Below are 24480 nucleotides of genomic sequence, written 5' to 3'. Positions count from 1 at the left end.
TGTCAACCACTCCCCTTGTCAACCACTCCCCTTGTCAACCACTCCCCTTGTCAACCACTCCCCTTGTCAACCACTCCCCTTGTCAACCACTCCCCACACGTCGCTGCCATTGATTAGCACCCCCCGTCTATAAAGAGTCACCGATTCATATTGACACGACCTTCTGCTATAGGACAAATGTGACGGGCTCCGTCCGGCTTGTTCGGCCTGTCAGGCCTCCGGCCAGACCTGTTCCTATGATCCTCACGCAAAGAAGCGCGGCTTACCGGAAGGATATGTCCGCGGGCTGGAGAAGCTGTGGGCCCTGTCGATCTGCAACATTGAAGGCTTCGAAGACACCATGCTAGCTCTATTGGGCACTACAGCTGAATCAGCGTATCGGAGAAACAAGCTCATGTCACTCTGGACTGACGATAGCACCTCTGAGTCCTTACACGAATCATGGAAGACGAGTCGACTCTACAGCGCGCTCGAGAAGATGCTGTCGAATTCCGATCCATCGCCTCACCCCTCGGGAAAACGACCTCGAGAAGATCACAAGGACGACTCAACCGGCGGGGGGCCAGAATGGGGATTTCGAATCGATCGGAGCTCGACTGTCCAGTCGCTCGACAATCCGCGTGTAGTTGGGCCCTCCAATTTCTCTCAAGCAAAGCGACCCAGGCTGTCATTACCACCTGAAACTCAACCGCCGTCGCAGACCAAAAACGGGACGCAGGCGCTGCAATTGCCGCCACAGACATCGCAGCTCCTGGACATCTATTTTGCCGTGACTCACTCGTGGTTTCCTATTGTTGCCAAGCACAACATTCTTCGTGCTTCCTACTTGTACGCAGGTGCGCCCGTTTCCGTGGCGAAAATGGCCCCCGGTTCGGGTGACCATGCTGCCCTGTGGGCCTTGCTTAGTTATACCATCTCGCAATCCCGGATCAACCCGCCGGACGGGCCTTCAGGAGTGCTTGCCCAGACAAAGGAGTATTATTCGGTTGCTCGTTCCTTGATTCCGACTGAGACTGAACGTTATGAACTTGGACATGTGCAGGCACTGCTTTTGCTCACCCTGGTCAATATGGGATTGGAAGATTGGACGGCTGCTTGGTTGTTGGGGGGTCAAGCAGTTCGGATGGCGATCTCCCTGGACTTGGGTGTCTTCGCAGATGTGCGACGCTCTGACGAATTGCGGCAGGGCAAGGCCGTGTTCCTTGGTTGTTTTGTCGTAGACTCTTTGCTGTCGTTCCGCATGTCGAGGCGACCTTCCATGCATCCTCGGGATCTTAACACGGTGGGTTTATTGGAGGAGGATGGCCTGGAAGAATGGAATTCATGGGCAGACGTGTTGCCCCCCACAACAGTCGGGCAGGGTAAGAGTCCGCGTCGCGGCCCCCTCCTCGCTTTGAGTTGTTTCAATCGACTGGTCGAATTAGCTAGCGTGCTGAACAAGATCGCTCGCGACTTTTCGCCGGGCTCGGGCGCTCCGCTCTTCTCTCAGCAGCTGGTTCTCGAACTCAAGCAGTGGGATGATCGTCTGCCACTTGGATGCCGCTTAATTGGTCCCGAAAGCATCTATCCGGAACGACATTCCTCTTTACTTCCCCACCAGAGTTATCTGGCACTGACTTATGTTGCTACTCTTCTCTGGCTTTATCTCCACATTGCTCCTCAAGAGCTCGGGTTACCTCGGTCTCAACGTCCAGCTGTAGAAGGGGCGAAGAAGCTTCTCTACCGGGCTCTTCCTATCATCACTCAGCATCTAGAAAATTTCCACCTCTGCGGTTTGCCGCCTCTATTCGAACTGTCCCTACGGACGATAGCCGAGCAAGCTTTCGTCTTACGCAATAAGATCGAATCAGACATGTTCCCGTTTGCACAATGGGCGGAAGCATTGGTGGAGCGAACGACTATACTGGGCACTACTTGGCCTGTCTACCGCTCATTGTGTACTACTATCGACCATTGGAACCGTTCCAAAGAGCTCCCTGGAACCCCAATGGCGTCTTTCCGGGGTGTTGAAGCCGAGGGTGCTCCACGATTAGCACACGGAGTAACCAGTAATCCGTTCACACCTGCGCCTATACCTACTTCGTCAGTTGGGTATCAAGCCTTACCTGGAGAAGCTTCTCTAGGCGCCCAAACGCGCAGAAATGTTTCTGATTTGCGTGACCCTGGTTACGCAACGTCCATCACGGGTATCAGCATTCCAGTAGACGGACAGTACATGACGCCAAAGGATACAGTCATGGAAAATGCAGATCTATCGGTGATGGATGCGTCGTTTCAAGCCCCAACAGGAAGGGCAGCGGTCAATATGGACAAGTCTAGCCCTGCGAATGGGCTGAGTGCGGCTCTGGCACGAGCACCACATTCACATCCGACAACTCCTGATTCCTCCGTCTCGGCGTCCTTGATGCCTGGTATATCCGGAGCACCAAGCGATCGTTCCGTTCCCCGGAGCGAACATATGGACTCTCGAGATTCTCGAACCACTAATCCTGCTGAACCTCACCTCGGGTCAACAGGCGATATCGATGCCATTTTCCGAGATCTTGCTTACCTCGATACCACAGAATGGGCGACCAGTCGCGAGGCGGCATTGAAGGATTTTGGTTTTATCGATGACAGCACGTTTCAGGCGTTCTGTCATGATCCGGATCGCCTTGCTGGGTCTCAACCCTTGGTCCATCCGCCCTCAATTGCGGACATATGGCCACCTCCAGGCTTTTTCCCGGAAACATTCCAAGAACCGATGGAGGACACAATGGAGGGTTAGTTGGGGAAACAGCCGACTGGCGTCCCTTGGAAAAGATATGCCTCAGGAGTCTCTGTCGGGTTCTGTTGGTAGTGTTGCTTCATGGCTTGTATTACCATTAGCATCATCAGACGCCGCCGTGAGATGGGTCACCTAGTGCCGCGCACTCATCTCTTTGTTATCTTGTTCTATTTAGATACCCAATGAAAGCGCACTACTGGTATAATGTCTCATTTGTTCTCTTGCTGAGATAGACTCATTATCTGGTAGTTCCGTAAATTCCAGGGTGGTGATATGGTGTTAACAGGCAACACTTTCCGTTGGTGGTTGATGTACCATTATGACACAATTCTCCACATTATTGCTATACCTATTATACATTCTCATACTCCTGGAGAACATGCAAAGGCAGGTGGTACTTGACAAAAGGACAGGTGTAGGTATTGATTGGTATGACATTGATTGGCTCGGTCAAGCATTCATGCAGGCAGGAGATGTCGATGCTGTTTGCTCTGAGACCATCGGGGAGAGCTTTCCCACCTGGTCTGAGATTCACTTGAATGTAGAGTAACTGGTCGGGTACCTCTCTGCCTTATCTAGATTATTCCGCTTCTATGAGTATCAGTACTAGGTACGCAGATGCCCGCAGTGCGTGTGGTGTGCCATTGGTCAATTGAACCTTGAGGCATAAATGATGAGCTGTCAATACCAAACCCAGATAGATACAGTATCCAGGTATAGTTTTCTCCTCCTTCCCCCCTCCCCCACTTTCTCCCGAAACCCCTTCTCCCCCGTCTCAATTGGCACTCAGAATAAGTACCCCCAAAAAGGGATGCCACTCTTCGCTCCCAATGCGATAACCACCCGGGGCGATCTGCAGAGATCCAGTCCAGATGCCAGGAATTGATATCATTACGCTTCTTCTTCTTGGTTACCACCTACCTAACCTACCTACTAGGTGAGAGCCTAGCTAGGTACCCTTGCCCATAAGTTCATCTCCTCACTTTCCCCCTCCCCCCTGTATCGGCATGAGCTTCATCTCTAGGTTTTTTCCCCCTCTCTTACGTCGTCGGGAAACTCCTCAGCCCAATCATTAGCGTCTGATCTTGTTCTTCGGTTTGAAAACTTGGGCCGTGTTGCTTGGAACTCCGAAGGATGAAGGAATAGCACCTAGTCTTATCGTCGCAATCTCATGGACGGGTACACAGTACCGGGGATACGTTATCTAAGGAGAATATACTGCGGACCTGCGATTCACGTCGAAGTCACTTCACTAACTTAATTACCTACTGTACTGTACAGTACTCCCAAGACACTGGAGTAAGGTACGTAGCTGGCCTCAAGGGTCTGTCGAGTTGCTTTCCCAATTATAGGTTTGTTCTAGACTATTGACCTACGCAATAAGGACGGTGATTGCCTCGGGTTGAGATCCCAACCCCGTCAGCGCTGCTCGATTTGATCCCGCTCTGCCATCAAATGGATGGTGTAAACCTGGAGTTGGAGTTATCTGCCCCTTCCGTGCAGACATTGCCTACATATAGCATACATGGGACTGTACAGGAAGTCCGTCGCCCTTGATAGTCGCCTCAGGCTGGTGTGATTGTCGCGAACTGCTTCTTATCTCACCCCCTGGGCTGACGGTGGAGACGACCCATCTCCGACTGGCTAGCTGACAGGCTAATGACACCGGTCATCGAAGAATCGTGGTGTGTTCTGATTGATGCTCGGTTGCCTTGGGTAAATGATTGGTTGTGCAAAGCCACGGTTGGAGACATGGATGTGGGAATCATTGCCAGTTCGTTGCTCGGTGGTGTGCCCGACGTGTACAGTAGTAGAGCATAATAATGAATCACAGATACCCACCTGTTACTCTTCCTCAAGGCAGCAGTTTGTGATCAAACGTTGCATTCGCATACTGGGGTCCCATTGGGCTCATTATCACTTCTTGATTATTCAAGATATACTCATTGTCATTACCGCCGATATACATCGAGCTCTCCATGCTGAAGACTTCCGCCCCATTAAACACGCCAGACTGAAAATAAGATGCCTGAACTCCCCCACATACCTCCAGTCACGGAGCTTTTCATAAACCCAGCTCAGTATCATAACCAGATGAATGGAACCCCGCCTCTTTTACCCTTGGCGGATGCAAAAAAAGGACAGCGCAGGAACGTCATCATAACCCGGAACGCCTCGGCCTATCTTGCCATTCGTATAGTGTATAAGTAAATGCAAATAAGAGATGTTCTTCTTCCGGCTGGAAGGTGCTTTCAGGTGGTGCATTAGGAAAGTAGAGCGGGATCACCGTCGCCAGCCCACATTCCATATCACGTGAGCGATGTCTTTGGCTGTATTCATTGTATCGATAAAGCGCTCAAGGACGCTGCCATTTGAGTTTTCCTCGTCTTCGGTGGGGGTGGACCCCGTGGACGTCGAGCCGAAGTAGTGACCAAGCTCTTCGTCATCTTCTGGATTGACGAACCAGGGACGGCTGTGATGGGATGGTTCCTGGGATCCCAGATTTGAGTCCCACTCAAAGGTATAATCGCCGCCGTCGTCGTCCAAGAGGAAGTTGGCGGAAGTAGAAGGTCGAGTAGTCTGTTCCAATGGAGTCGAGGAAGAAAAATAGTAGGACCAGCGGTCCATTATCGAGCCTGCCGGAGGCTCGGGGGTGTCTCCACGATATTTCAACGTTGTCGAGGGAAGCGGAGCAATGGTTTTGTTATCGCCACTAATACTACCACGGGGTGTGCCCCGATCGCTCCGTCCTATGTTAGGATGAATCTGTTTCATCATCACGACACCATCGTCCGACAAAGAGTCATCGCAAGCCCTCTGCTCTTCATCGTCTTCCTCCTTTGCTTCTACAGCAATACATTGCACTACCTCATTGTTGAAATGGATATGTCGTTTTTCACTGGGTGACCCAATGCCTGACGACGTTGTCTCGGTTGTAGTTCCACGGATGGACACTGGAACAAGAGTAGCGGCCAATTGGTTTGGCACCTGCTCAAGGTCCGAGGGGCAGCGCTGGAGATATGGCCGACTTCGATTCGTCTCCGCCTCCTGTGCTTTCAGAATAGCCCCTGCGTGCTGCAGGAGAGTATGCTGGGATAGAGAGCGTTGGAGGATGGTTTCAGATGCTGTTCTCTTTTTCAAAATCGGCTTCCTATCCGGATAAAGAGTCGGCGTTGCAAATCGACTTGGAGGTGGGGAGTCATCCAATGTCGGTTCTCGTCTATCGCATGTTTTCAACGGGCCATACAGCCATGTCACGTCACAGTCCTTAAGCCTAGACAAAGTTCTTAGGATGTCTGTCGATCAAAAAAAGAGGGCGAGATGAGAGAACCAACCAATTTAGAGTCTCTGGGGATACCGTGCCCAAATTCATCTTCAGCTTGCCCCATGTTCGCCATGACGCATTCTCCAACCTCACTCCGTTATCATAGGCGCTTCGCCGGGCGACCACATACCGCCACGAGGCCCATATGTCCTCCTGCCGCCACTCGTGGGATAAATAATCAACATGTCTCGACGGCTCATCTTCGATTGAACTGTCGTCGGCAGCTGGTGTCTGCGCTCTCCACCGCTGAAGGTCCGCCGATGAGTCTACTGATATTTCACTGAGAGCTTCCGGTTCTTTTGGAATGAACTGGTGAGAATCATACGATGGTAGTATCAATTCACTGTCATCCTGGTCGTCACCCACATTCAAAGACAAACTGCTGAAGGCGGTGGCTGTCGACGAGAAATGGTCCGCAGCAGAGAGTGCAAGATCCGGAGAGGGTGGGTCGCGAGGGTGCATCGATCCGATCGGATTGGCATAGGCTCTTGAATGAAAGCCATGAACAGCAGACTTGGCGGTAGCGATCTCTGGCTCCTCGATGAAGTAGGTCTGAGTGATAGGGGACCGAAAAGAATCTGGAGAGAAGCGGGAGTGCTCCTCTCGGGAGGCGGGAAGAACGGCAGTCATCTTTGCAATAAGATCATTCACGTCAATGGAGGATTAATGGACTAGCGAGCTTGTGAGAGGCGAGAAGGTTGGTGCAAGTGATGTGAGGAGCGAGCGATACTAGACACAAGCCGACGACGAAAAAAAGACCTGACAGTGAGAACTACAAAGAGTCTGCAGGCAAAGCGAACAGCCTCGGATCTAGCGAAAGCGACGAAGGGCTGAGATCATGGCGCAAAAATATGGTCAATGGTGGAGGGCAGTATATACGGGACGAGTCAATCTTATACCGCGGGTCGAAGAACGAGCTAGAGAGTCCGAAGAGAGGACGGAATGGCTGTTCCAGCTCCCCGCTGGGTGAACAGACTTGGAACCGACCGAAGAGCGCTGGTCAGGGATTGTGGAAGAATCGGTCGCACGGAGGATCGGAGAAGAAAGTAAGTGAGGTAGTGGGAAAGGATCTAGATTGAAGGAGGGAGGGGGGCGAACAGTGTGGAAAAGGCCGGGGGCGAGGAGGGGGAGCAGCAACCGCAGTGGAGGAGTAAGTAGTAGATAGGATAGAAGCACAGGAAGAGGTAACGCGTAAAATAACGTTAGGAGAGGAGAATAACGGGAAACCGGGAAGAGACAAAGCTCCCGCACTTGATAGTAGTGGCGGCGGGTGGAGATCGGGGTGGCATCAAAAGGGCGTTCATTCGCGATCAGTTATTCTGGGATCTCGTGTTGGGAGATATTATTCTCTGTGTCAGTCTTTTTTTGAAACTGCTCATTGGCTTTTAGCTCAATGACAGAGGGCGGGGCAATTGATAGAGGACTAGACGTGGTCGAGACCGACTTGAGTGACTGTTGTCTTTGATGGGGTCTGCGGAAAGAGCGAAGGATGGAAAGACTCGGCTCAGTGCTGATGAGATTGACGTTGACGCGTGGGTTGGAAGGGATGGACGCAGGGTGAAGTGCGAGTGGTGGATCCGTTAACAAGGGAAACTAAAAGAGGTACGAAGTGTCATACTAGGTAACTACCTAGTAGTTAGTTAGCAGGAAAAACATTAGTCAGTTTGTTGCTAATCCTAGAGGCTAGTTAACATGCAGTCTTAAGAGTTACTCGTAACTTAGAACTTAGAAGGAATCCTGGCAGAAGTTCAGACATAATCTCCGTAATCTCGAAGAAAAGAAGGCCCCCCTAGAAAAAAAAAGAATAGAGAAAAAAAATCGACCGCCTGCTGCATTTGGACTTGGAGGAGGGCAAATACTACATGCTCATACATAGTACGGAGTACGGAGTACGTACATACGAGTAGCACTAAGTACAAGTAAATACCTTGAAGGTACTCCGTACTTGTACGTACGTACATACGTACATAGGATAAGTTCAATTGCCACCGGTTTAGTCTCCGTCAAGAATCAAGATAGAAAAACCGGGCGCGGGTGGAGATCAAGCTGCGACACTAGGCTTGTTGTAACCTAGTTCTCTCTACCGTTGGTGTAACTTCTTGGGGGTGGAGAGACTCCGGAGACTCTTCTAGAGCGGAAAGAGGGGAAACTGTCGCTGACTCATTGATTTTAGATGCTTCAGGGAGGGTCTAGACAGAGGTACACTGTAACTTAGTACTACCTGTACTTCCAGCACTGGGTTTTCAACGAATCTACTATGAATAAGTTACCTCTTACTACTTACCTATACTACAGAGTGCTTCACCACTGTAATCACAGAGACTCAGGTTGGTCAATCCGTTCGGAATGAAAACTCTAGGCAGTCACTCATGTACAATACATCTCCCAAATTGGATGATCGCCCAGAAAGGCGGGGGTGCGTCTAGTTTGGTACGTATGGGTACTTCAGTCGGATTGGACCTACCTCAGTTAGTTTTATGTAGGTACAGTACCTTTTCCCCTCTACAAACGGTGAATAGACAAACACACACACACACACACACACACACACGAAGAGAGAGAGAGAGAGATTCTTCAGACAAAATTCATGTTTCTTTGCGTCTCGATACGTCCCCTTGCTTAGTTGTTGTAGGATACAATAACTACATATACATCCGTACCTTGTGGATGTCCCGAGCATGGCACGGATTTTCTCCCCGCAGGGTTGCTGCCAACGAGCTAGTGATAACTAAGTACAAGTGCGGGTAGTTACAGTAAGACTGACAGTCCGAATCCCGCCGCAATCGATCCGAGCTATTCGGATTGGAATAGAACGAGCGATAGGTGCTGTGCAGTACTCCGTGCTTCGTCCATAGCACTCGAGTGGTCTAGGTAGTCTACTTCTCGTAGTACAGTACAATACTACTCAGTACTAGCCAAAGATACAGACGAGTTCTCCTCTCCCTCCCGCTCTTTTGCCCCTCTCGACTGTAACTTATCAATAGTGATTGCCCCCTCCAAGTTGTACTGTACCTTGGCTGCATCTTAATCTATTCAACGGTCCAAGCGCATTGGCAACTGGAACCACTTTCTCAACAGGATCAATCTAGACTCATCCACTTTCTGAACGAAGTATATGTACAACGCTGTAACTACTCGACTTAGGTAATATTAGCATTATGATGCACAAAGAAATAAAAAGGCGCAATCAGTCAACGGTTGGTGACAATAGGGCTTCCAAGCCTCTCGAGGGTACACATATAAAATGGTGCGCGTTGATACCTAAGCACCACAGGCTGAGTCAAATCTGATTTGTCCGCAATTATCCCTCACCCCGGGGGAAATTTACCACCCCAGAAGGGTCATGATGTGAAATCTAGACCAAATCACCAACAAAGAAAAAGGGGAGCAAGCACCTGAGGGTTAAGTATGGTATAGTTCTCAAGATCCATCGGGCGGCTCGATGCACGTCAGTAAACGGCTGGCGGGGACTCGGGACAGTGGAGACTTTCCAAGGTCGGGAAAACCTTGTGCAGAGACCTTCCGATAATCCAATCATTCCCACGAGGGCCTATCCTACGCTTCTCTTTGGTCGATGGGCTTCCATGATAAGAAAGCCAGAAACCGGGGCCCGGTCCGCAAGGCAATTGACTAAGTTAGTACTTACAGTACATGCAACTGAGCTTCCCTTTGCTTTCCATTCCAAGGTTATCAGCTTATGACTCCCATGCAATGGGTCTTTTTCCACTCCGTAGAGCACCATGAACAGAATGCCGAATCGGTGACAGCTCGAGTGCAACGAAACACCCTGTGCAGGCACCAATGTTCCCGATACGGTCTCGAACCACCCAGCCAAGCGAGTTGTTTCTCCTCAAGGATGTATGTCAATCATCATGAATCTTTGTTAAGGATATAAGAATAACAGCGATATCGATTGCTTACAAGATCGTTGCTTAGAAAAGGCAACGTGCCTATACCAGGTATTGTAGTTAGACGATTCATCTCTAAGCCCGGGTTCCCTAGGAGCTGTGATTGATGTGTCTCGAGGTCGACTAGCTAAAGGACTGCTCATCGCTCTGATCTCGTCGCTATATCATCCCTGGCTCGAACCAGGGCCATTAGCTGCGCTCGACTGGTGTCTGTTGAGGGGCAAAATCCAACGCGGCAATGCCCTGTACTCCCCTTGTCTGATGAGAGGGGCTCTTGTCTTTTCAACGAAACTAGGTTCGCTTTGATTCGCAAAACTTAAGGGTTTCTATTCCCATCATGAATCGGAGGCAAATGCAAGCATACTAGTCTCACGCGTGCTTTATACAGGTGCTGAAACACATTTGCTCGAGACCCAAGAGCAAAAAATAAGAAAAATAGATCCGAATGGAAGGGATGAGATACAAAAACACAGGCACCCAGGTTACATATTATACATCAAGACCGGAGCGGCCTTGACCTCTTAACATGCTGCATGGAAATCTGTTTCACAAGTAGAAACCGCACTCATCATTTGATAGTTACACATTCTAGGCTGTGAAACCTATGTCACTCAACTACATGTAAGGCCACCTTATCGACTTGCTTTGTTTGCTATCGGAAAGCGCAGGCCCCTTGCCAGGCAATACTCTTCAAGAGTCGTGTGAATGTACAAAGGGGAAGCTTCGTGATCCGTGCGTGAATTTAGCCCTACCAAAGCGAGTCTGTCCTGGGAAGAAGGCTGGTTTTGGGAAGAGACCGATTTCAGTATACCTCTAGCGGAAGCATGCTCGTATTGTAGACGAGGAACCAGCCGTCGGCTCCTATGAGGCAATCCCGACAGCCACTTGCGATATTGACAACCTCCGGCCACTTTGCCCCGAATAGGCTTTGGGGGTACTATGGGTCGAGGATTGATCTCCTCGTCATTCCGATTGACGATCAGTCTATCAATCGAAGGGTGCATAGCGTTGCTCTGGCCAGCTCGGTAGGATTCCCCGGAATTGGGATTGTGCCTATTAGTGCCTGAGGTGGTAGGCTTCACTTTTCCGCTTGAGGTAGCACATCTGGCTCTTGTTCGAAGCGTTATTCATGATTGGCTTGGGACTGAAGGCGTCGGGTACTGCAGAAAGGGCTTCCTTGCGTTCTGCTTGGCCCCTATTCGCCTGTCTCGGGCCTCCGGGAGTTTGCACCATTGCTTCTAATTTTTCTGTCTCACTGCCACCACTTCCCTCTGCCTACTAGCTCCTCTGCTTGGTGACTATTGTATTGAGGGTTCTTGGAAGACTCTCCCAGCCACAATCCCGTTGGAGCCACGGGTGTCAGCAGCGGATAGTCGACGTCTCACTTCAAAATCATCGGGTCTCGCGTAACACAGAGAGGGTATAAGAAGGCAAAGAGAGCAAGCTTACTTTCTATAAAGTATACATACTTAAAAAACCTCACGAGTATGAACTAGAATCAGATAGAAACGTCACTTTATACTTTTAGTTCTTTCATGATTGTTCTCCTAGCTCGTTATACTCGAACCTGAGCGGGTTTTATCTTGCAACCAGAAGTACCATCGCCTCAGCATGTTTCTTCCGGTCTCTTATAATCCTTAATCATGCCTGTCCAGCCGATTATGCCTGCGCTGGCATATATTATCACGTGACCATTATCACAGCGCTTCCCCGAAGTGGTTAGTGGGGTGGCTGCAGTACCGACCCCGCGCCATCTCGATAAACTAAAAGTGCAGTCGGTGATAACAGGACTTCCGAATTCGACGAATTCTAGTGTTTTAAAACATAATCACTCTCTGGATCGATTGACCGTCATTCCATAAACCATATACAACAAGGTCATTGGGTCAGAAAATGGCGGACGTCGAGCAATCTCGTCCGGTGGAAAATCAGGCAAAGCACGTCCTGTACTGTGGAGGTGAGTGAAGGCCCATCTCGAACTCGAGCTTCTGCAATGGGAGGAAAACCATTTCTCGCTACCCTGGCCCTTAAATTGAAAAGGCTAACGCATTGTGTGTTTTGCATGTGCAGTCTGTACACTGCCTGTAGAAGTATGGCCCTCATTCCAGCCTTTTTTTCCCCAGAGCATGTTATTATCGGCAACATCTCAAATCGAACGACTTCTTCGAAGATAAGTGGTTGACTCGTGGATCTCTAGTATTGCGAATTCGGCGGAACGGCGAAAAAGTGCGAAGACTGGCTGAAGGACACGCACCCGGACGCATATCAGCAGCTCTATTCTGAAGGTTCGTCCGCTCTGTTCAGATCATTGTGGCAGATCTTGGAACTCCCGCAGCTGACTCTGATATGGGGTTGCAGAGGCTCTGACTTCCAAGTTATCTTCACTTTCGGTGTCTGCCCAGGAGCGTGCTGCTAAGGATGCGGCTAAAAAGGAGGCAAAGGCTGCCGCCGCAGAGGCACGCGATGCAGAGCGAAAGGCTGCTTCCAAGGTACAGATCAAACGCGTTGAACGTAACAAGCGCAAACATGTCACCGTCATCACGGGCTTGGACATTTACGGATTGGAGAACAAGAAGCTCGCCAAAGAGCTGGGCAAGAAATTTGCGACTGGCTCCTCCATGACTCGCTCTGCTGGAGGCACCGAGGAGATCACTGTTCAGGGTGATGTCAGTGAAGACGTGAAAGAATGGTTGTTGGAGTTTTATGCCAAGGAAATCCCTGAGGTCAACATTGAGCTTATTGAAGACAAGAAAAAGAAGTCGAGCAGCTGATTTATTGTCTTTCGATGACCTATTATATAACGGCAGACTAAACGCTTAACGTACTAAATCGGATGCTTGGATGCAACTGGGTATCACACGCAAAAGCCAATAGTAATGCAATGGAGTCGAGGCCGACCTTGACCTTCAGAGAGCACAGACAAGAAGCCGCACTTGTAAATTATTCAGAAACAGAAAAATTCAGAGGGTCGTCACCAGTAGGCTTCGAACTCCCGGATCCCTGATATAGGGCATCAATTGGCTGCTTGATCCACGTGTGAGTGTTTCCTCCTTGAGATTCGTGATTGCCCTCGTCCCGCAGTGATACACTATGATCCAACGTTGCCGTGCCTGCACGCATGTTGTTGGAAATGGCCGAGGATGTTATCATGCTCCTGTCCTGTGTGGCAATGGCCAGAAGCACTGCAAGTACACCCGCTACTGCAAAGGTCCAGAACATACGGAGCCTTCGATTCACGCGGTCTTGCCATTCCATCTCTTTCTTCTCCCAGCGATCGATCTCATTCCGCATGTTCTCAAGTCGATCATTGAGTTTCTGAGCTTTCGTCCGCCCTATCTTCATGCGATCTTCTAAAGCTTCTATCTTTCTGATCTGTGGCTGGAATTCTTGAAGCTCTCCGACCTGTTTTCGGATCTCTTGGTCGAGACTCGACGTTTCTCGCTGGAAATCGACAAAGAGACTTGATGTAGAGCTGAGCAGTTCCTGGAAAGATGATACCGTAGCATTCAGGGCTGCCACATTCTCTAAAAGGTTATAGTACGTGTAATCCAGACGGCGCGTGATGTCTGTAGCCAATATTCCGATAAGTGACAAAGCGGACCTCAAATACCTGGTGTGCATCAGTCATACCAAGCCCGGTTCACGATACAGCGGTCGGAACTCACTCTTCGCCATATTTCCGTCGACTTTTCACTTGCTCCAGGTCCTCTAACGACCGGATCTCTTGACGTGCGACCGGGCCAAGTTTTGTGTTTGTATCGATTCCCTCGAGTAAGCTCTCCCTCCGACTCCCGTCAGTCAATCCCGTGGTAGACTCTGATCCCCAGCGCGACCGTGTCGTTCGACGTGTGATCGGACGGAGGAGACCATTCTCTTCATCGTTGTCTTTGTCCCTCATCCCGGGCCACGTCGGCAGCAGACCCCTGGCAGTGGTAGATGTCGTAGACTGATTCTTTCTCCGTGGGAAACGACCGTCGCCAGCTTTGTTACGCTTATGCTTGTGACGGTGGCGTGATTTGGACAGAACTCGGTCTAAGCTGGGAACGTCGATGGCCAGATGACGGTGCTGCTGTTTCTCTTCGGACAGGCTGACGATGTTGGCAAGTTGCAGATTGTCTTCATGACCATGGCTATCGGTGATAAATTGGGTTTGATCATAGCTTGTGCTGGCCAGCTGCTGGTCCAGTGAAGTACTAGGCGGTTTCTGGGTGACGACCACGCCAAAACCATGGGTGGCCGGTGGATGAGGGACGGAGCCCTCGGGAGTCGTAGAAGATACCATGCCAGGCGAGGACAAGCTCATCGAGGCCTCCGTTCGGACTCAGCAAAGCCCTTGATCCGTAAAGCGGATAGTTTGGTGCAATAAAAGAGAAGAACTACTTGTTTCAATGCCCATCAGCTGTGCTGCTGGTCAAAGCCATTCGATTGAGATGGCGGACTCGACATCAGGCGCCAAGCGTTGACCGATTGATATCCTCCTCCCCCCTAGATTCTTTAGACTACGTACTCCGTACTGGTACAGTACATACAGCACGATCGGCATGACTTGAAACGCCCGACTCCGTCTCCGAGCCCATGTGGCTTTACAACTACTTTGGTATAGCATGAAGTCTTGGAGGATCCTATGTAAAGATGTTTCTTGCTTCCGTATGAGTAAATTTAAAAACCAGTATCCAGAACCCCCAACTCCAAGGTCGCCATGATCCATTTTTGTCCCGTGAGAAAATTGAAGAATGTGAAAAGAGGCCGCCTATCGCCACATTATCTTCCGAAAGCTCAGCGCAAATGAGAGGAAGGCGATTTCTGCGTGTAGGAATAGGAAGAAAAGGCAAATTTCGAACAGCTGGTAGGTAACCGCCATGCATCCAGTGCAGCTAGCAAACAGCAAGAAACAGTTCAACCGCGACAGCATACACTGAACTGTCCAGGGTCGACCAAGCTCTAGGCAGCATCAAGAATTCAACAATTTATTGCGCTTTTCACGGCGCTTCAAGCGCTCAACACGTTTACGATGCATCTTCTCGGCCATCTTTTCATAGCGCTCTTTCTCTTCCTTGGCGGCTCTGCGATCCTTAATTCGCTGGATATGGGCCTGGTTGTGTTGTCAGTCTACCTACGCTACCTAGGGGTGGAATGAATTGCAAGTCTGCCCTACCTTCCGCTCAGCCTCTTTCTCTTCCTTAAGTTCCCTTTCGTGCTCTTTGACGGCCTCTTGGTGTTTGCGGGTTTCCAGGCGCTTCGCATAGGAGGTCATACCCGCCGTAGGGCGAAAGGGCTTCTTGGAGTCGTGCCAATTTTTTCCTGCGGGTCCGAGAAGTACGACTCATTAGCTCCAGTCATTTTTTCAGGAGGGGGGAGGGGAAGAAACAAAATGTCAGAAAGGAAAAAAAAAAAGAGAAAAACAGGTAAAAAGTGGGGAAAGCAAATTAATACCATTCTTCCGCATGCCCTTAACGGACGGAGGGACTGAAGCCGAGGAGGACGACATGGTCAGACCAGGTGAGGAGGGTGGGAATGGGAATTGAATCTGCCACCAAAGCGAGATAGATGCTGAGAATGGGGAAGAAGGAGTGATATGTATTATTAGCAGTTCTCCGCTGCCTTTCCCTCTTATTCTTCCGGTTGTCTGATTTTGAGGAAAAAGTTATCTTAGACCGATCAGATAACCGGATCTCGGTGGAAGTGAGTATCCGAACCCGCGTCTGGCACTTGTGGCTCCGAGGATGAGGGATTTGTCCCACCTCGTTTCCTAAGAATCACTTGGTTGGCAAGCTAATTGAAACATCGCAACCAACCGTCTTCCTCTTTGGCCCCCCACTATATGTGACCTCTCGGCCTTTGGGCTCATCTGCTTCCAGCTTTTCAAGCGATGCTCGCTCTTTCCTGAATTTATCGCGCATGGTTCGGGCATCTCACTGACACCACCCCTCCCCGACACACCGCCCCTCTTCGGATCAGGCCCTCCTCTTTAAATACTCGCTTGGCCCTTTAGACCGAACCACTTTCTATACCTACCATGTTCTCTTAACAGCTTAAATTCCTGTCCTGTCTTTGCTGCCTACCTTACCTCATCTCCTCTCCAATTCTTGACTATCTTTTCCCCTATGGCGGCTGCAGAGAATGCGATAGCACTAAAGAATGAGATGTCGATGGAACTCCCTTCACTCCCGCCCAATCAGGGCTTCGAAGCTTTCAAAGATATTCTGTTCGGATCTGTGAGTCGCCTCGCTGTATCGCTCAGTGTTGAGCTGGAAACCACTGACGCTCCGTCAGACTGCGGGAATGGTAGGGAAGGTAATCGAATACCCTTTTGATACCGTCAAAGTACGACTCCAGTCCCAGCCGGATCATCTTCCTCTAAAATACACCGGTCCCCTGGATTGCTTCCGTCAGTCGTTCCAAGTCGATGGTGTGCGTGGGCTCTACCGAGGGATCAGCGCCCCTATGGTCGGGGCGGCTGTAGAAAACAGCTGCCTCTTCTTCAGCTACCGCCTCGTCCAGGATATACTTCGCGCCACGTTTTACGCCCCGGCAGATGCGCTACCCTTCCCAGCGTTGGTTCTCTGCGGTGCTGCTTCTGGGTCAATAACCTCTCTCGCACTTACCCCGGTGGAGCTGATCAAATGCAAGATGCAAGTACCTTTGGCAGGCCCTGGCGCTAAAGCGCCGGGGCCTGTGGCTCTCATTGTATCTGTGTTCCGACGCGATGGTATTATGGGCTTCTGGCGTGGACAATTAGGGACATTTATTCGCGAAACCGGCGGTGGCGCCGCTTGGTTTGGTAGCTACGAAGGAGTTATGGCGCTTTTCCGCTCATCCCGCGCAGCCTCTCAGCGGGCTGATGATGCCGCATTTGAGTCCGATCGCGTTCCCATACCCCAGCAGATGCTCGCAGGTGCAGCAGCTGGCGTCAGTTACAATTTCTTGTTCTATCCAGCTGATACGATCAAGTCACGCATGCAAACCGAAGATATCACACGCCTGGCGCACAATGGTGAAAGGCAAACATTCTGGGGGGTTGCCCGAGCCTTGTGGGCACAGCAGGGAGTGAAGGGATTATATCGAGGTTGCGGTATCACTTGCGCCCGGTCTGCTCCCAGCTCAGCCTTTATCTTCACGATATACGAAGGTTTACGAAGCCATTTTGGTTGAGCGTGTCGTCACTCTATAATCTCCTTGTCCTCCTGCCTTTTTCTTTCGAGTAACTCTTGCGATTTCTTGAGCTTTTCTGGCATTGTTGTATGATACCTATATTCATGTTCTAGATCTAGACCTTTTTTTTTATTCTATATCCGATTCCCTTCTTCTCTTCTTGCTTTCTTCACTCTTATCTTCCCGTTTCTCAGTTTTCTCATTCTCTTCTGATTTTCCTGTCTTCTTTTCCGAAAAAGAAAACTCAATCTGGCATTGATAGAGGCGGAAGGTGAGGAAGAAGGAAAAGAAAGTCTTCATTAGAACTATTATTTTTGGGATCAATGCTTGCTCTTTCTGGAATGCCAGAATTAGAAGTCAATGATGGTGGTTGAGTCATTACCAATCCTGATTATACGTTACATTGAGTAGAATGGTCAACGAGCTCGGAAAGGTTACTGTCATGGCTGTCATGGTTTTCAATGGGCTGTTGGTTGATCCGCGATAGTTAGCGCAAATTTTCGGAGAGGGGCTGCAAGACCAGAAAAAGAGCATGACGTGTGACCCTCGGTCCTCTCCCGCATTCAGCGTTAACTTATCTCTTCTCGCCTCACGTCTCGTCCGTCTGGTTTACCACCAGTACCTGAACGATCACTTTCTTGCTGAATCATTTTTCTTGAGCATATATCCGACAATCTATCCGAACATGGATTTAAACATGGCATCGTCCGCTGACCATCTTTCGGCCCAGGAGCTGGAGACTCTCTCCACCAAAGCTATTTCTGCCAAGGACGTTGCGTACTGTAAGTTCGAGATATGTGCTGATTCCTAACCCCCTCAACCTTCATTCTGAACGCGACGTTGAATGCATGTTCCAAAACTTCTGGTTTTCATGTGCCTTATAGATTACTAAAAATCTTCGATAGGCCCTTATTCAAAGTTCCGTGTTGGAGCCTGTGTTTTGACGCAAACAGGCGAGTATTTTCACGGTGCCAACGTAGAGAACGCTGCCTATCCTGTTGGGACCTGTGCAGAAAGGGTTGCATTGGGGACCGCGGTTGTGAGTTACCTCTACTCTTCTTCTATGCTTTGCCTTCCTTGCTGCAAGTTGCTGCAAGTTGCTGGAAGTTGCTGCAGGCCACTGCAAGCTTAGGACTCGCTCTACAAATCACTATTTGCTCAGCTGTTTACCCAGGCTGGCCAGCTCATATCTGTCCTCGTTTTGCCGTGTGACTTTTAGGCGGCACCACGCCCTGGAAATCCTGTCCAACTTGAAGTCACAGCTGACGTATTGGACTGATCTGCAGGTAGCTGGGCATCGAGACTTTAAAGCAATTGCTGTTGCAACAGACATTGAACCAGCAGCATCACCTTGCGGCATGTGCAGACAGTTGTAAGTTGATTCTATGCTTGAAGCCATTTCTTTTCAGTTTCTACACTCATGAACGACATGACTTTCTCGTTTGGTACCTGTACTTACCTTTACTAAACCGATGACTAACAAGCGGACAATAGCATACGTGAATTTTGCACTTCATCATTTCCCATCTTTATGTATGACGGGCAAGGGAATTTTACTATGAAAACTATCGGAGAGGTAATTACACTTAGTGTTCACTGTTGTTCATCCTATCAGTTACCATGCTTTTTTTTCCAATGTATCCTTGAAAAGGTGTACTGACATATATCTGATTTGCAGCTTCTGCCGGACTCATTCGGCCCAGACGATTTGCCTAGAGCCAAGGAGCAATCTTAGGTCCCTACTTTCAACCTAGGCCTCTCTCATTCCAGGTCCGGTGCGATTGTATGGAACGCGTCTCCCATTAACGCAGACCTGACAGTCTTACTGGGTCCATAAGACGCACTTCCCCTCTCTGGGTTGGCTTCAATTCCATGGTAATCTAACTACCAAAGTTCGCAAAGTGGCCATATATGATTGCTGAGCAGAGCGGCCTTGTCAATTCAGGGCCTTGTTTGTAGGTCGAGGAGCGCGCCTTGTTCGACGCCGGACTAGTGGCTAGTAAAATGGGACCCAGGGCTACGATAGTATTCTTGCCTCATAGTCGGAAAGACCTCATCTCCTTGGAAACATTTTCTGACATATCACCCTGAATGCATACGTCAATCTGGTTAATATCTCATACACATCTGGCACGACATGATCCAGAAAGCACCCACAGAACATATCACCGTCAGATTAATGGTACACAAAGTATGTAAGGGACTATGATCTTCATAAACAACACTTGCGATCAATGAATGCATGACACCATGCAAATACCCTTGCAAAAAAGATTCGGGCTATTGCCCGAATGGGAACTTATCATTCAAATACTAAAAAGAAGACCAAATATAATCAAGTCAACCTAGCATGAGTGACAAGTACAAAAGGAAGGCGAACAGGGGCCCTTCCTACATATTCATACTATAACATGAAACCATAGAGAAGCCATCAAGCCTGTCGAAGAGAGCGCAGATGAGCTCTGCTACTAGAGCTCATCTTCGTCAATGTCGGCATCTTCCACCCCAAGAAGCTCATCCTCATCATCGACAACGCTAGTGTAATCGCCTCGTCGGGCTGCAAAAGCACCCCGAGAGGAGTAGGGTCGTGTATAGCCTCCACTGCGCCTGAGACGCAAAACACCGCTTGCACTTCGCCATAAACTAGTCGCCAAAAGCGGCAAGGATTTAGCAACAGCCACCGCGCCCGCGATTATGGTGACGGGAATTGTTATGAGCAGCGAGTCTCGCGACAGCAAACCAGAAGAGGTGCTAACATTCTCTCCAAGGCGAATTTGACCGAATTTGCCGTCCCATCTGGTATAAGCATAGTATCCAACAGCACCGGCCACAGCGATGGGTGTCACAATGGCAAAGAACAGCCCAACCCCACCGATGCCGTGTCTACGTTGATATTCCTCCTTTTTATTTGGGCAGGGCTTCGAGGCCAGATGGTCTAACTCCAACCCCCTTTGACAAGTCGTTTGGGGCAGGCGCCGGTATCCTGTGGGCTCCCAGTATTCGACACGATCGGGATCCACCTTACAAACAGCCATCGCATCCGGTGGGGACAATCCCTTGACGAGCCCGCAGCTACCATCACTCAAAGGTTCGTAGTTATAATCACTGTTCAGTGTTAGCAAGCCATTGTTTGCTTCCGAGCTCACATTGATCCAATCGGAGCAATTGGTAAGTAAGTCTTACCATTCAAAGTCGGATTTGGTACAGCTGCAGTTCCTCCCTATGCTGTGAATGTGGGGCTCACGCCAATCGTTCCAACATTGAGCAGCGGGTTTCTTGCGATGATATTGTTCAACATGACCAAACAGGCAGTTATTGTCTTCAAAAGGGTGGCTTGGTTCCCAAATGTAGTAATCGTCGCTGGCTCCACTATCTTCGTTCAAGTTGCATGAGGCGGCCCGGAGTTTACTAAAGTCAATATTGACAGTCGCGAGTTTATCTCGATTCTCCGACTCCGCATCTTTACCCCAAAGAAGGAAATTTTTGGAAGTATCAGACGGGACAGTTGAGATGTCTTCGATCTGCATTGGAACATCCGAAAACTGGTATTCTTCCCAAGTATCACCTTCGTCCGTACTGTAATAAAGTACTTTGGTCGGTATTGACTCGCGCACAATCACGACAACAGAACCGGAGTCACCAAATTCCCACAGATACCGGCCTTGCTTCACAAACTTCCAAGTGAAGCCAGCATCGCGTGTGATGAATGTATCTGGCTCGCCATCGCTAGCCAAATGATCGCCCACATTACCTATGCCGACCATCAGGCCAATTGCCGAGCCAGACGAATATGTGTCTCTTTCATCCCTGCGCTCTGTGTAGCCATGAAGGTGGAGCGAGCAACCCGGAATCCCTTTGCCTGCTTCCACGGCACAACCAAACTTTTGGCCATCCGCATTTTGGGGGGGGGGTAGTAACATCCACCGGCCTCCGTCATTGTGAGTGATCATGGTTCTCAGCTTCTTCGATTCACCGGTAGAAAGCCTGTCCACATTGCTGACAACATTCGCAATAGCAACACCTTCGAGTCCCTGAACTTTCTCGAAATCAACATAGCCACGATGGTCCCGACTCACTGCGCCTAGGCTGAGCACGTAAGAGGTCCCGTTACTATTACTTTTTATGATGGAGCCGTACTCGCCTCCTTCGACATTGCTCACAGTCACATGCAAGAAAACAGCATGAGTAGAGCTTTCGAGAACAGTATAGGCTGTCTGGATAGGAACATGAAGGTTTGGAGGAAAGTGTGCTTCTGCAAAGGTCCGGCCATCCACACTGCTGCTCGCAGTCAGAGATTCCGGCTTTTCCGGGTTTCGAGACGCTACCACGACGAACTCGGACATTGTAGCATAATTTATAACATCCTCGAAATGGACACGTCGATCGGCAAACTCATTTTCGCTGGATAAGAGTTGCAATCGGTTGTTTCGATTTTCACTTTCGAACTGCTCACAGAAAATCAACTTATTGCTGTCGGGACGCGTCTCTCGACTCTCGAACTCGCATTTCTGAACATAGCGGAGAAGAAGTTTCCAATTTTCGCCACGATTCTGGCTGATGTGGGCATTGGAATGGCAATCGCCAGACTCACAATCCACAGCACCGGTCCATATAAGCCAGTCTCTATACTGTGGGTGAAACGAGATTGTTGGGACACGGTCATGGGTAGGCGGAATCGGTGCCTCGAAGTGTTTGAATGTGTGAGCGCGATCAACCGTCCAGAATGCCTCCTTGCCGTCAGTCAGGAGAAAGGCTGTGTCACTGCTATACGGATGAGGTGCAATTCTGGTGATTTTCTTCCCTTGCAATGACTGCTGCCACGTCTTACCGTGGTCATGCGAGAGATAGAGGTTGTGTGTACTTGTCAACATGATGACAGTTTCGTCAGTCCCTGAGTTGCTGGACTGGCGTTCCAAGTAATAGTATGCGCTGAATTGCTTCGCGTCAAAGAACTGTTTCGTATGGCTGATCTTGCCATTGCTATCAGGAGAACTTCCCACGTCCTCACATGACCACTCAATCTGATCATCCATGTTCTTGCCGCCTTCTCGGATGCAGGAGTTTCCCGGAATGAGCCTCCAACCTGATGGACCCAAATACTTATCGGTGGGGTTTGTGCATTTGCCCTCTGGAGGTTTGGGGGTTTCAGCAGGCTTACAGCTTTGCCCATCTTCGCTGCGTTGTTCGCACTCGTAGTCTTCGGTCGTACATTTGCATGGTTCTAGGATCGGCTGAGGGTCTTTGAACTCCTCATCCACAAAACAATTTGCATTGGCCTTCCTGCGCCGATAATATTGTTTGTGGCCCATCAAACAATCAGGTTCACCTTTCTCATTCAATCTGGCCGGCCACTTTTCAAAGTCATCCTGACCACATTTTCGTTCGTGGAGGCCCTTGAAATCAATTGAATACACAATGTAGTCGCCATCACCACTCTCCTGCCCAACGAGAACAAACTTTAGGCTGGTAGAGTCGGGAGTCGTTGTGACCATGGTGGGGTAAATCGTGTGTTCTAGATCGACTGATTCCCACTCCTTGCCATGATCGAGAGAGAATCTGACCTTTTTCGCCTTCCCAGTATCACTGACCGCCATTATCACAGCACCCTGGTCACCGAATTCGTATTTGTAAGGCCCGTCAAGAGCATGCCGCCAAGTTACTCCTGCATCGTCTGAAACAAACAGGTCTCCATCATTGTATTTCTTGAGGCTGTCGCCTGTGTTGCCGACACCCATGACTACTCCCGGCGCCGGACTCGAGAATACCCGGCCAATATTCGCAAAAGTAGTCACCGAGTGTAAATGCAGATGTTTGTCGCCCACTTTGAGCGGTTGGAAGGTTCTTCCATCATCAAAGCTTATTTGGCTGATAATCTTCTTTTCGGAGCCTGACTCAACCTTTTCAGGATTCTTGACCGTGTTGACCAATACGATGCCCTGAATTCCAGCGACTTTTTCAAAATCCACAATACCGGCTTCATTGCGATTGGTGTGCTCGATATTGCGAGTAAAGAATGTACCGTTCGAATTTGAGGTGAACAGCACGCCCATGCCACTGAAAGGGCTGGTCAGAACATCCACCTGCAGGCTGTAGTTAGTGCTTTCCAGCATGGTGTAGGCATCTTGTTCTATCCTGTGACTGCCAAACTCTGCCCGACTCCAAGTAATTGTATCAGTGGTCACGTACAAAGCAAGCTCGTCGGTTCCCTTGGACTTAACAGCAGCAACGACAAACTTCTTGACAGCAGCGGTACTGATGACTCCAGAGATTGGCCGGTCTGCGTGTAGTTTCACTTCTATGCCATCATTACTACTGCTGAAATAATCGTCGGAGTACACCAGACGGTTGGCATGACCAAAGGGCACCTTCAAGCCTGGGACAACGCATAGCGTTCTGTCGACAATGTGATCGAAGGATGGGAGATTATCCGCGAAATCTGGATGACCAACGGCCCAAGAGCATCCGGCAGCGCTTTCGCGCAACAGCTTAGTCGTTTCGAAATCGTTCGTCGTATAGTATGATCTCACAATGCAGAAAAACCCGGCGCATTCCTCGCTTTGGAAGATAATTTTACTCGAATCCCAACCATGGAAGACAAGAGGTGCGTGTTGCTGTAACGCTGGGAATTCGTCAATTGTGAAAGCATTCCAGGTTTTGCCTTGGTCCTTCGTCTTGAAATGACGCCCATCGTTGCCCAGGGCATAAGCTTTGTTCTTGTCGAAAGGATGTTGTTGAACCCAAACCACCCGCTGTTTCATGCCTTCGCCCTCTCCAATAGCCGACTCCCATTGTTCACCTCCATCGAATGACTGGAAGAGATCACCGTTCTCCAAGCTCATGAGGACGTTATCCGTGTCCTCGAAGTAGAAAAGGGACACTGGAGCAAAGTCAAATTTCGTCGTGGTGACTTTGGGTTCTCCGGCTGATTTTGCGATGCTGGGCCGCAGCATGAGAGCCAGCGTCAGGTAGCCCACTAACAGGAGCCATCGGGACGCCATCGCCACGACCTCTATAACATTGGCGATGAGACAGCGAACAAGGGCGGAATACCCCAAGGAAGGCTGCACCAAACAGAGTAGTCTGCACGAAGAGCGAGAGCCAGAGAGTAATTCGACTGCTTGGTCAGGATCTGTCGAATAGGCGTACCAGGTCCAGTAAATAAAAGAGAACGAAGGATAGACAGACGGAAATGGAATCGGCATAGCTGTCGCTGCGTGGCCGAAGACGAGCTTCCTGATCACGTGTCGGCTCGTATCGCTTATCGAGGCACTAATGACCTCATGCAGATAGCGGTAGCAGATAAGCCACTTAGTACATACAGTGCTCCT

General features: G+C 49.7%; 8 protein-coding genes across 8 annotated transcripts in view; 4 read left to right on the top strand and 4 right to left on the bottom strand.

The window, feature by feature from the left end:
- Nucleotides 1-2927, top strand: part of BO72DRAFT_188350 (putative C6 transcription factor) — a 3620-nt gene extending 693 nt beyond the window's left edge. Inside the window, exon 2 of the mRNA XM_040939513.1 lies at nt 173-2927. Within this exon, the coding sequence (XP_040798946.1) occupies nt 173-2767 (2595 nt within the window). The 3' untranslated portion in view covers nt 2768-2927. The remainder of the gene's footprint in view (nt 1-172) is intronic.
- Nucleotides 2928-5050: 2123 nt separating this feature from the next.
- Nucleotides 5051-6722, bottom strand: BO72DRAFT_383588 (protein phosphatase regulator REG1; the record flags this gene model as incomplete). Its single annotated transcript, XM_040941520.1, has 2 exons — nt 5051-6041; nt 6103-6722. 2 exons carry the CDS (start codon nt 6720-6722, stop codon nt 5051-5053), a joined length of 1611 nt encoding a protein of 536 aa, XP_040798945.1.
- Nucleotides 6723-11776: 5054 nt separating this feature from the next.
- On the top strand, nt 11777-12914 carry tma22 (putative RNA binding protein Tma22). Its single transcript, XM_040945201.1, has 4 exons — nt 11777-11957; nt 12071-12090; nt 12198-12285; nt 12359-12914. Exons 1-4 carry the CDS (start codon nt 11894-11896, stop codon nt 12769-12771), a joined length of 585 nt encoding a protein of 194 aa, XP_040798944.1. The 5' UTR covers nt 11777-11893; the 3' UTR covers nt 12772-12914.
- Nucleotides 12915-12940: 26 nt separating this feature from the next.
- On the bottom strand, nt 12941-14282 carry BO72DRAFT_383524 (uncharacterized protein; the record flags this gene model as incomplete). Its single annotated transcript, XM_040941516.1, has 2 exons — nt 12941-13610; nt 13666-14282. 2 exons carry the CDS (start codon nt 14280-14282, stop codon nt 12941-12943), a joined length of 1287 nt encoding a protein of 428 aa, XP_040798943.1.
- A 338-nt stretch (nt 14283-14620) lies between these two features.
- On the bottom strand, nt 14621-15527 carry BO72DRAFT_450211 (CGR1 family protein). The gene is made up of 3 exons (XM_040945200.1): nt 15434-15527; nt 15156-15301; nt 14621-15092 (listed from the first exon to the last, which is right to left on the bottom strand). The coding sequence occupies exons 1-3, from the start codon at nt 15486-15488 to the stop codon at nt 14952-14954; spliced, it is 342 nt and encodes a 113-aa protein (XP_040798942.1). The 5' UTR covers nt 15489-15527; the 3' UTR covers nt 14621-14951.
- Nucleotides 15528-15752: 225 nt separating this feature from the next.
- On the top strand, nt 15753-17217 carry amcA (putative mitochondrial ornithine carrier protein AmcA/Ort1). Its single transcript, XM_040939509.1, has 2 exons — nt 15753-16215; nt 16274-17217. Exons 1-2 carry the CDS (start codon nt 16105-16107, stop codon nt 17150-17152), a joined length of 990 nt encoding a protein of 329 aa, XP_040798941.1. The 5' UTR covers nt 15753-16104; the 3' UTR covers nt 17153-17217.
- Nucleotides 17218-17849: 632 nt separating this feature from the next.
- BO72DRAFT_383495 (cytidine deaminase) lies at nt 17850-18887 on the top strand (the record flags this gene model as incomplete). The annotated part of the gene is made up of 5 exons (XM_040941515.1): nt 17850-17934; nt 18058-18191; nt 18439-18524; nt 18647-18728; nt 18831-18887. The coding sequence occupies 5 exons, from the start codon at nt 17850-17852 to the stop codon at nt 18885-18887; spliced, it is 444 nt and encodes a 147-aa protein (XP_040798940.1).
- Nucleotides 18888-19324: 437 nt separating this feature from the next.
- On the bottom strand, nt 19325-24340 carry BO72DRAFT_529728 (vacuolar protein sorting/targeting protein 10). Its single transcript, XM_040950255.1, has 2 exons — nt 20336-24340; nt 19325-20257 (listed from the first exon to the last, which is right to left on the bottom strand). The coding sequence occupies exons 1-2, from the start codon at nt 24148-24150 to the stop codon at nt 19621-19623; spliced, it is 4452 nt and encodes a 1483-aa protein (XP_040798939.1). The 5' UTR covers nt 24151-24340; the 3' UTR covers nt 19325-19620.
- Between the last annotated feature and the right edge of the window lie 140 nt (nt 24341-24480).

This window comes from Aspergillus fijiensis (genome assembly GCF_003184825.1).
Source record: "Aspergillus fijiensis CBS 313.89 unplaced genomic scaffold BO72scaffold_43, whole genome shotgun sequence".
NCBI classification, from domain to species: domain Eukaryota; kingdom Fungi; phylum Ascomycota; class Eurotiomycetes; order Eurotiales; family Aspergillaceae; genus Aspergillus; species Aspergillus fijiensis.
Note: the sequence above shows the minus strand (reverse complement) of the source record. Positions and strands in the feature narration are given on the sequence as shown.

What these genes read in the sequence shown, in the direction of transcription:
- tma22 (XM_040945201.1), top strand. Translation starts at nt 11,894, where the DNA reads ATGGCGGACGTCGAGCAATCTCGTCCGGTGGAAAATCAGGCAAAGCAC. An exon ending in TCTGTACACTGCCTGTAGAA is followed by an intron (nt 12,091 to 12,197) that starts GTATGGCCCTCA and finishes GTGGATCTCTAG; the next exon opens with TATTGCGAATTCGGCGGAAC. An exon ending in TCAGCAGCTCTATTCTGAAG is followed by an intron (nt 12,286 to 12,358) that starts GTTCGTCCGCTC and finishes ATGGGGTTGCAG; the next exon opens with AGGCTCTGACTTCCAAGTTA.
- BO72DRAFT_450211 (XM_040945200.1), bottom strand. Translation starts at nt 15,488, where the DNA reads ATGTCGTCCTCCTCGGCTTCAGTCCCTCCGTCCGTTAAGGGCATGCGG. An exon ending in TAAGGGCATGCGGAAGAATG is followed by an intron (nt 15,302 to 15,433) that starts GTATTAATTTGC and finishes TCGGACCCGCAG; the next exon opens with GAAAAAATTGGCACGACTCC. An exon ending in AGAAAGAGGCTGAGCGGAAG is followed by an intron (nt 15,093 to 15,155) that starts GTAGGGCAGACT and finishes CAACACAACCAG; the next exon opens with GCCCATATCCAGCGAATTAA.
- amcA (XM_040939509.1), top strand. Translation starts at nt 16,105, where the DNA reads ATGGCGGCTGCAGAGAATGCGATAGCACTAAAGAATGAGATGTCGATG. An exon ending in AAGATATTCTGTTCGGATCT is followed by an intron (nt 16,216 to 16,273) that starts GTGAGTCGCCTC and finishes ACGCTCCGTCAG; the next exon opens with ACTGCGGGAATGGTAGGGAA.
- BO72DRAFT_529728 (XM_040950255.1), bottom strand. Translation starts at nt 24,150, where the DNA reads ATGGCGTCCCGATGGCTCCTGTTAGTGGGCTACCTGACGCTGGCTCTC. An exon ending in ACCAAATCCGACTTTGAATG is followed by an intron (nt 20,258 to 20,335) that starts GTAAGACTTACT and finishes AACACTGAACAG; the next exon opens with TGATTATAACTACGAACCTT.